The sequence below is a fragment of the Echinops telfairi genome, unplaced genomic scaffold (genome assembly GCF_000313985.2).
Source record: "Echinops telfairi isolate 266 unplaced genomic scaffold, ASM31398v2 ScPeMD7_18;HRSCAF=68, whole genome shotgun sequence".
Taxonomy (NCBI): domain Eukaryota; kingdom Metazoa; phylum Chordata; class Mammalia; order Afrosoricida; family Tenrecidae; genus Echinops; species Echinops telfairi.
Window position 1 is genome coordinate 97386682 of NW_022103915.1, and position 10135 is coordinate 97396816.

The 10135-nt window shown below is 46.6% G+C and overlaps 1 protein-coding gene across 2 annotated transcripts in view; it reads left to right on the top strand.

The window, feature by feature from the left end:
- Positions 1-4032: 4032 nt before the first annotated feature.
- BUB1B (BUB1 mitotic checkpoint serine/threonine kinase B) overlaps positions 4033-10135 on the top strand; it is a 72974-nt gene continuing 66871 nt past the window's right edge. For both annotated transcript variants that reach the window (XM_004712749.3, XM_045287998.1), the window contains exons 1-2: positions 4033-4112; positions 7730-7876. In XM_004712749.3, the coding sequence (XP_004712806.3) occupies positions 4090-4112; positions 7730-7876 (170 nt within the window). In that variant the 5' untranslated portion in view covers positions 4033-4089. The remainder of the gene's footprint in view (positions 4113-7729; positions 7877-10135) is intronic.

The following is a 10135-nucleotide window of genomic DNA, read 5'->3' on the forward strand; positions in this document are numbered from 1 at the left end:
AATAGGCTCAGAGAATGATTGTGAGGCTGGTATGGGACCACTCGGTGTTTGTTCTGCTGTACACAAGGTCACTATGAGTCACAGTGGACTCTATGGCACCCAACAACAAAAACAACACGGTGCCTTGATGGCCTAGTGGGTTAGGTGTTGAGTTGCTAACTGCAAGGCCCATGGTGCAAACCCGCCAGTCGATCCTCAGGAAGATGAGACGGTGTGCTCACATAAAGGTTCACAGCTTCGGAAACCCTACAGAAGGGTTGCTAGGAATCAGAATCCATTTGATGGCAGGGTGTTGGTTTTGTTTTAGGGACTCTTTTGGTAACATATCAAGGTAACCTAGCATCGCAGAAACGAAGGTTAAGCCCCAAACGTCTACTTCCCAGGAACATCTATTAGCATCTTAGCATCTGATGTAGAAACACAGCCTTTGGAATATGAACATCTGCAGTGTGATCTTGCTCATGTTTTCAGTATGGCAGTTAGGTGGGAGAGAGAGTGGCACCTTGGATAGGTTTGATGGGCAAGCGTGGGGTCTAAAGAGGTGAGACCAGGGTGAAGGCACTCAATGGAGAGAGGACTGAATAGAGAGGAGGTGGACTAAACTTCAGCTCCTACCCAACGCGTACAGTTGTGCTAATAGTTTATGCTAATAGTAAGCACAACACCTCGTGTGCTTCAGATTCACCATCTTCTCGAGAAAAGTTTCCAGACCTCCTTCTCACTTCCAGACTGGCTCGGAAGTTTCTCCTATGAGCTTCCATGGCTCCTGAACTTCTTTGTCTCTGGTTGAGGTGCTCTCAAACTCCCTGCCATCAAGTCAAGTTCGACTCCCGGGGACCCTGTCAAATAGAATAGAACCGCCCCTGTGGGTTTCCAAGGTGCAACTCTTTCTAGGAGCAGAAAACCTCTTCTTTTCCCAGAGGAGCAGCTGGTAGTTTCAAACTGCTGACTTACGGTTAGCAGCCCAATAAGTGGTCCATTACACCACCAGGGCTCCTCTTTCAACTACCAATGTGTATAAATTTAATCTTGACCTTCCTGCCACAGGTGGGTGCTGTTGAAACCTGTGTCACCATCTGGGCCCTGGGATGGCCGCCAGCCACAGTCTAGCCTAACAAGAACACATATTCCAAATAAGAACACAGAACATCATATATGATGACACAAGGGAGGGGCTTATGTTGAATATGTTCTGTGTTGTACAGTGAGTTAGTTAATTGTGCCAGCCTGGCTGATAATCACATGTGGGGCTGGTTGAAAGGCGGAGGGATAAATGGGTGGTGAAGCCTCGCCTTTCTAGTTCTCGGGTCTCTTGTTTTGTGATGGTTGCACTGGGTGCAGCTGCCTTAGCAGTTCCCTGCTTCAGCTTGCAAGATTGACTTCCTACAAGACATCCCCAAGGAGAAGCTACATGGACCTATCCCGATGCAGCCCTGGATGGTGGAGCAGCCGTGTGGAGACCCCTGCTAGTGCTGAGATGCTTGTTCGTTCACTGACTCGGCTTTCCTCCTGCAGTCGGCATCATTGCCTCTGTTTTGTGAGGTGGAGGACTTTGTGGACTGGTGTTGGGTTAATGGGTTAATGTTGGACTTGTGGGCTTGGGCAGCATTGGGTTGGGATGTTTTCATGATGATGCACATTTTCTTTACATAAAACTCTCTCTTATACATGAGTTGCTGTGGGTTTGTTTCTCCAAAGTACCCAGACTAATACATACAGTTTACTTGGTGGGTGGGATGGGGAGGGAACCAGACTAGGTTACAAGAAAGACTGAGATCAACAGAACAAATACTACACTTCTAAGATGGTTTGTAGGAGCTCTGATAGTGTAGTGAGTTACACATTGGGCTTCTAACCACACAGTTGGTGGTTCAAACCGACCAGCTGCTCCTCTAGAGAAAGATGAGGCTCTCTGTTCCTGATAAGATTTACATTAGAAATCCACAGGGACAGTTCTACCCTGCCCTTTAGGGTTGCTATGATTCAGAATCAACTCAGCGGCAGTGAGTTTGGTTTGAAAATGGTTGGTAGGGAGTGGTAAAAATGGGAACATAGAGAAGTGGTGGATATGAACAGACTCTTCTGAAGAAAAGATAGGAGGTATTGGTCAGTATGACAAGGCAAGAGAAAATGTAAGACAGAGAGAATCTCACTACATCTCCCATAAGCCAGGAAGGCTTCCTGCATGGAAGGAGGATTTGGAAGGTAAGAGGAATCAGTTTCCTATGGTGAACCAGCACTTCCTCACCCCTCAAATGAAGCCTGGAGTTTGGGCCTAGAGTCACACGTGTTTCCCAAAGTGGGAGGTACTGCCCCCAGAGGAGCTGCAAAAACAGACACCTGCCACCTTATCCTGGATAATGGGCAGTAGTACACATTTTTTTCATTGCAGGTGGGGCAGGGGGTGGGGGGCTATGGATGGCGAAAGAGGAGTCCTGGTCATGCTAATCACAAGGTCAGTAGTTTGCAACCACTGGTCACTCCATGAGAGAGATTAAGTCTGAGAAGCCCACGGGGGCAGTTCTACCATGTCCTAAAGGGTCCCTATGAGTCGGAATTGACTTGATAGCAGTGTTTGGTTTTGGTGTTGATGTTGATTTTTGACGGGGAAGTTGAGTAACGTATTTTTTTCTGTAAAGGGGGTGGTGGGCCAAATAAGATTGGGAACCTATGTCCTAGACCAGGACTTGGGGAATCTTTTTTTCTGCCAAGGGTCATTTAGATATTTATATCAGAATTTGGGGCCATACAAAAAATAATCAACTTTAAAAAGTTAGCCTGTGATCTATTTGGTCATTTAATTAACTCACTCCTAATGTGATGGTTGGAATTGCTTCTTTTTGCTGAGGTGTGTGATGTTAACTGGTGTCAATGTTCCCTAGTCCTGGCCTAGCCCATCAAAGCCTGGATCCACCAATCTGGGAAGATTAAGAACTGACTCTTCCACGCCACAGAGAACGACAGTACACCATAGGAAAGAGAACAAAGGGGAGAAATGGAATCATCCAGTCCTGGGTTAAACGCCATTTGAAATATGTCATTTACAAGATTTCAGTACATATTACAAAACATGTACTGAATACTTCAGTACAAGAATATTACAAAATATTCTTGTAAATATTTTATTTACAAGATTTACAAATTTACATTAAATTTCCTTTTCTGAGCGTAAATGGGTTTTCCAGTCATCAGCAATCAAGAGTCCTGAGGATGCAGAGGAAGGAGCAAGTTGGAAACCAAGAGTCGGAAGTCATGGCCATCCACTCCCTGTTATGCACTCTGGGAACTACCACCTCTCCCCTATCCTGATGGTCAGAGGGAGACTCCTAGGTAACTTGATTTGTATAAGGGACTCTCCTCCTCCCCCCGAAAAGAGAATTGCGATCGAGGAGACATAAAACACCCCCGGAGCCATTGGCTTGTATTTTCTGCCTGCGGACTATGGAGAAAGGAACACAAGACAGTATCACCAGCCACTTTAAGGATGAGGAAAACTGAGGGTCAGCGATGTTATGTGACTTGCTTAAGATTGCACGTGTGGTGGGACAGGGCAGAATCTAAATCTAGCTTGTGTGAATTCAGGGCTGGGCAGGAAAGTGTTGCTGTCAGAGCGGCCTGAACATCCAGGTCACGCAGCCCAGTTAAAGCCTGGTGAGGCATCCCAGAAAGAGTCAGGCCGAAGAAACTACACTTAAAATAATATGGAAATCATCGTACTTAAAAGTGTCCCTCAATGAGTTCTGAGCTTCGCCCTTGAGCCAGAATGCAGAAAGAGGGTTTAGTTTATACACCATCAGCCAGCAGCCCCCAGGAACTACAGCTCCCACTAGGCACCGCGAGAGCCTGAACGGAGCTGAGAATAAACTACAAGCCCCAGAATGCCTTGAGCGAGGCGCAAGCGCAGAGGCGCGGAGGGACGTAGTCACGTCGTTCGCGCGGGACCGTTAAATTTGAAAGTCAGCGGCTAGCCATGGCTGCGTTGTGAGGGCGTTGGGAAGCACCCGCTGGTCTCTTCGGCACCTCTCAGGGTAGGTTGCAGAAGGAGGGAGCAGGAGAAGGCAGCCAGCGGCCTTGAGCCAGGGATGCAGGATGGCGGCGATGAGGGACGGAAGGTAAGTACCGGAGGGTGGCTGTTGCCAGCTGGGCCTGCGGGACTCCAGGGGGCCCGGAGGTGAGGGAGAAAGCCGACCGCTCGGAGTAGCCAAGGGGAGCCGCTGCACGCCAGGGCCGGCCCCGCGGGAGCCGCCCCCTGCTCGTCGGAAGCAGGCTGAAGAGGGAGACGCCGGTGAGCACGGATTTTAGGCTGGCACGTGAGAATCCAGCCGCGTCCTGCTTCAAAGCCGAGAGGCCGGGAGACCCCCGTGGTGCGGAGGTGGGGGTTTGCCCCGGGGTCTGGGCCTGGCTCTCAGCTTAGCCGTTCGCTAGCTGTTTGACCTTGGGCGTGCCTTCATTTGCGAGCAGCCTCGGAGAATTACAAGTATTTGCGGAGTAATGTTGTAGCAACTGCTTCCAACCAGGAGCACCCCCAATGGCAAGGCGCTGTGACTATAGTAATAACGCAGCGAGACATTGGAAAAAGCTCATCTCTCTGTGTTTTGTGTATAGAAAACCCAAAGCCAAACCCCACAGCCACCAAGTCGATTCCGACCCTTAGTGACCTGGCGGTCTCTGCGGGCGTCCATGGCGTAGCCTCGTCTTTCCCCTGTGGACGGGTTTGCACTACTCAGCTTGCGGTTGGCAGTCCGCTTAACCCACTGCGATACCAGAGCCCCATCCGAGGAGGCCTCAAAACATTTGTGGAAAATGAGATGGAAGGATAATGAAAATTTCCCGCGAAGTTTTTGAAGCTTCTCTCTATAGGGAACCTTGGTGACACCGTGGGTTAAGCATTTGGCCACTTACTACCAGGTGGTGGTTCGCACCCACCAGCCGCTCAGCGGAGGAAAGAGGAGGCTGCCTGCTCTCATACAGATTTTACTGTCTTGGAAACCCTCGGGAACAGTTCCGCTCTGCCCTCTAGGGTCCTGTGGGTCCAAATCAACTCGTTAACTGTGGATTTGCCATTTGTGTGTACACACACACACACATACTTCTATGAAAGAACTTCAAAAAATCCATGGAAAAGTGGAATTGAAAGATAATGGAATGTTTCCATGAACTTGTGAAGAGAGAGACGTGTGTGTGTCTATGTGTCTGTCTTTGGAATTGCTTGCCTTTTTATTTTGTAGCCCATGTGCCTAATCAATGCAATGAATATTTATAATGCAGCCAATCAACAAAAGACCTATAAGTCCTGAGCCTTAAGTTCTGGGTAGAATGAGGGTGAAGATGGATAATAAGATCAATAAAAGTGAGACGATAGTGCTAGAAATAACAAACAAGCTAAGAAGGTAGGTAAGGGAATGTTGGAGGTGGTGGGGTGCAATTTTAGAAAGATGTGGACAGGAGGCTTCAGTGAGAAGGTGGTGGTGTTTGGCTCACGGCTCAGAAACTCAAGAGTCATAGTCCTGTGAGGAGGTTTTATCCAGTCACCCGAAGTCACAAGTTGACATCTTGCCACCACCAAACAACAAATAATGACACTGAGCATTCCTTCACGTACTTGTTGGCTAGTTGAGTATCCTCTTGGGTCGCGTGTCTGTTCCAGGCCTTTGCCCTTGTTTCATTGGGTTGCTTTGTCTTTTTGTTGTTAAGTGGTAAAAGTTTTTAATCTATGTTGGCTCTTCAGCCCTTAGCAGATATGTGAGGGGGCTTCAAAGCGTTGGTGGAATTAAAAAATTATGGAACTTTCCCCCAAACTTCTTGAGGCCTCAATGTAGTGTGCTTGAAGGCACATCTGACCCCCTCTGCCTCCCAGGGCTGATTACCACAGGCAGAGGGCAGACCTGCCCCACCCTCCAGCCTTCCGGACCAATTCTGAGACCAGTTGCCCCCTATTAGCCCTCTTTACTTTTCAACTGGGTTGTCTAGTTCATTAAAAGGACGACGACACAGAACTTGGAGGCGGTGCTCACGATTCCTGGGAAGTTAACAGGTTACAGTTAGGTGAGAAATGCTCAGCATACAGGTGTGTTTTTTTCTGCTCCATGTTCAAGCTGACGTCCCTGGTCTTGGTCTGCAGCCTCTTCGCCTGCCCTCTGCCCTGCATTGGCAACATTACAAACCTTTTAGGGCTGCCAAAAAAAAAAAAAAAAATGCCCAAAGGGCATGCTACTGCACTACCACCTTCAACCTGCAGGTACTCAGCTCCAGTTCCAGGGTCAGCAAAACCCAGCTCCTAATTAACTACTTTCCCTGTGACCTGGGAAGGCCACACTTCTGCCTCATACTCTGGCTCCTGGTTCTTAGCTGCTGCTGTACCTGTGCCACTCCTCTGGGGTCCGCACTGTCTCCTGCATCCCAGAGGTTCAATGTGTAAGAATCTCTGGGTCCAAAGGAGCACTGCACACCTGGCTCTTTTGCTGGTAGTGAGACCTCTACCTTCTGCTTCTGAGATAGTTCATTTTATACTCAGCCAGATGACAATCACAATTAACCCTGTAAGCAATCACAGCTGAATCAAAATCCCGACCTTAACCAGATCCATCAAGAAATACGAAGGTCATCTGGTGGTGGGAGTAGCAAAGGCTGTAGCTACGAGTCATATTAAAAGATCGGCTTGCATTGCAAGCCTCCTTTATGGTTCCCGCAAGTTTCTCCCAATCTGTAGGTTATCTTTTCACTTTCTGATAAAGTCTTGTGATTAAAAGAAAGAACTTAATTTTTAAGAGGTTCCACTTGTCAATGTCTTTTGCTTTTAAATGGAATAAATCCATAATTAAAGCCCCTATATATTAGTTACTGTCTTGCAGAGAATTGGCAGCTTTCATCTCTACTAAGTTCACACATTCCCTGCAATCTGCTTTGTTTCCAAGAGGCATGCTTATAGGTCTTTGTTGGTTTATGTTTTGCCCGCAGAGATAACATCTTTGTCAGAAGCAGGCTTCTGTCTGACCCGACCCGGCAGAGCTGTGAGATAGACTGCCAGCAGGCTGGCTGTGCCTCGGCCACCCCCGGGGTCAGAGCAGAATGTGCTCCATTGGATTTTCAGTAGCTGAGTTTCCAGAGGCCGATCACTAGGCCTTTCTAAGGAGCCTCTGAGTAGATTTGAAGCTGTACCTTTGTTTGGTGTGCAGTTGAGTGTGGTGACTGTTTGCATCACCCAGGGGCTCCAAAGTACAGAGTCCATGCCCTTCATGATGATTGCCCACCCAAAAATAGTCTTTGTGGGGCCCCCTCATTGTGTCTGATAGAATTTGTGGGGCCAGCTGTGACCAGTGAACTGTACTATTGCCTCCTCCTCTGGACTATATACAAATGTCAGTTTCAGCTGCAACTTGGGGTACTAGTTTGACCAACACTTGTACTAATTTTAAATTAAGCTAGGTATGCTTTCTCTGGTAGGTATAGCTGTTTTACCAAATATATTACACTTTTTCCTTTTTTTTCTTAATGCCCTAATCTTTAGTTTGTTTGATGGATCGTCCTGTCCCCAAGATCTTTACCGATTTCTCTCTTTCACCCAACAGTACCACAGCCACCAACATGACAGACAGGCTCAGAAGCTTAAGAGTATATGGATTTGACCCATATCATGAATAGTCACCTATCTGAAATCATCTTTAATAATCGACTGCTATAATAATATCAGCGTTGGTATAAGATATGCTTTTTATTTCGTTCTTCACAGTGAAGCCATGTCTTTGGAGGGAGATGAATGGGAACTGAGTAAAGAAAATGTCCAACCCTTGAGGCAGGGGCGGATCATGTCTACACTGCAAGGAGCGCTGGCACAGCAAGACTCTGCTTGCAGCACCACTCTTCAGCAGCAGAAACGGTGTGTGGACTGGCTGGGGCTTAACTGTCACCATGTCAGCTGTAGATAATGTAGATGTGGACCCATGCAAGATGGCATAGGGGGTGCGCTTCAAAAATTGGTAACAAACACCAGAATCTGTTCCCACCTGCTTTTCTTCATGCTACAGCTATCTTCGGTTTTCTTAGAGCAAGAGCTATAGGAATTAATTTCACTGTGGAGAGCTAAACCTTATATCAAAAGAAATGCATCTTGATATAAGGAACAGTAATAACCATGGTAAAGCAACTCATTCTGGGCCCTCAAGCTGACTTAACTCTTGTAGTAAATGTCCTTGGATTATGAGTTTTGAGGACATGTGGATCTGTAATTTTTTAAAATCATTTTATTGGGGGCTCGTACAATTCTTATCACAGTCCATACATACATCCATTTCCCCCTCCCTCCCTACTCTCCCTTCCCTCATGAACCCTTCATAATTCATAAATTATTATTTTTTTGTCATATCTTACACTGACCGACATCTCCCTTCACCCACTTTTCTATTGTCTATCCCCAGGGAGGAGCTTATATGTAGATCCTTGTAATCGGTTCCCTCTTTCTACTATTCCACCTTCCCTCCACTCTCCAGGTATTGCCATTTTCACCACTGATCCTGCAGGGATCATCCGTCCTGGATTCCCTGTGTTTCCAGTTCCTATCTGTACCAATGTACATCCTCTGGTCTAGCCAGATTTGTAAGGTAGAATTGGGATCATGATAGTAGGGGGAGGAAGCATTTAAGAACTAGAGGAAAGTTGTATGTTTCATCGTTGATACACTGCACCCTGACTGGCTCTTCTCTCCACAACCCTTCAGTAAGGGGATGTCCAGTTGCCTACAGATGGGCTTTGGGTCTCCACTCTGCCCTCACCCTGATTTACAATGATAAGATTTTTTCTTTGATGCCTGATACCTGATCCCTTTGACACCTCGTGGTCATACAGGTTGGTGTACTTCTTCCATGTGGGCTTTGCTGCTTCTGAGCTAGATGGCCGCTTGTTTACCTTAAAGCCTTTAAGACCCCAGACACTATATCATTTGATAGCCGGGCACCATCAACTTTCTTCACCACATTTGCTTATGCACCCATATGTCTTCAGCCATCATATCGGGAAGGTGGGCACCCACTGATAGGAGGTTTTTTTTCTTTGATGTCTGATAACTAGTCCCTTCTACACCTCATGGTCAGACAGGCTGGTGTGCTTCTTCCATGGGGCTTTGATGCTTCTCAGCTAGATGGCTGCTTGTTTACCTGTAAGCCTTTAAGACCCCAGACGCTGTATCTTTTGATAGCCGGGCACCATCAGCTTTCTTTACCACATTTGCTTCTGCACACATTAGTCTTCAGTGATCGTGTTGGGAAGATGTGCATCATGGAATGTCAATTTAATAGAACAAAGTGTTCTTGAATTGAGTAGGTACTTGAGTGGAGGTCCAATCTGCTGCCTTTATACTAAACCTATAAATATATGCACGTAGATCTATTCGCCACCATCCTGTATAAGTATATTTACATGTGTACATGCCTGTATATAGACCTCTACAAATACCCTTTGTCTCCTAGTTCTTTCCTCTATTACCTTTTACTTTCCTCTTGTCCCACTATCATGCTCAGCCTTCATTTGGGTTTCAGTAATTTCTCTTGGTTACATTGCCCTTGCTGAATCCCTACCAGGCCTCTCACACCCTGCTTGCCACTGTTTTTGGATCACTTGTTGTTCCCTTGTCCCTGGGTTTGTTAACACCACTTCCTTACCCCCACCTCCCCCTCTCCTGTGTCCCCCCAGAACCATGGGTCCTGTTGTTTTCTCCTTTAGACTGCTCACCCAGACTATCTTATCTAGATAGATCTGCAGAGACAATAATATGCACCAAAAAGCAAGGCACAGCAAGACAAGGCGACAAAAGAGAACACAACGATGACAACAAAAAAGAAAACCAATGACCCAGAGAAGAATAAATTAATTTAAAAGAAAAAGAAAAAAAATTTTTTTAATCATTTTATTAGGGGCTCATACAACTCTTATAACAATCCATACACACATCAGTTGTGTAAAGCGCCTTTGTACATTCATTGCCCTCATCTTTCTTAAAAACATTTCCTCTCCACTTAGGCCCCCGGCATTAGGTCCTCATTTTTCCCCTCCCTCCCCGCTCCCCACACCCTCATGAGCCCTTGATAATTTATAAATTATTATTTTGTCATATCTTGCCCTGTCCAACGTCTCCCTTCACCCA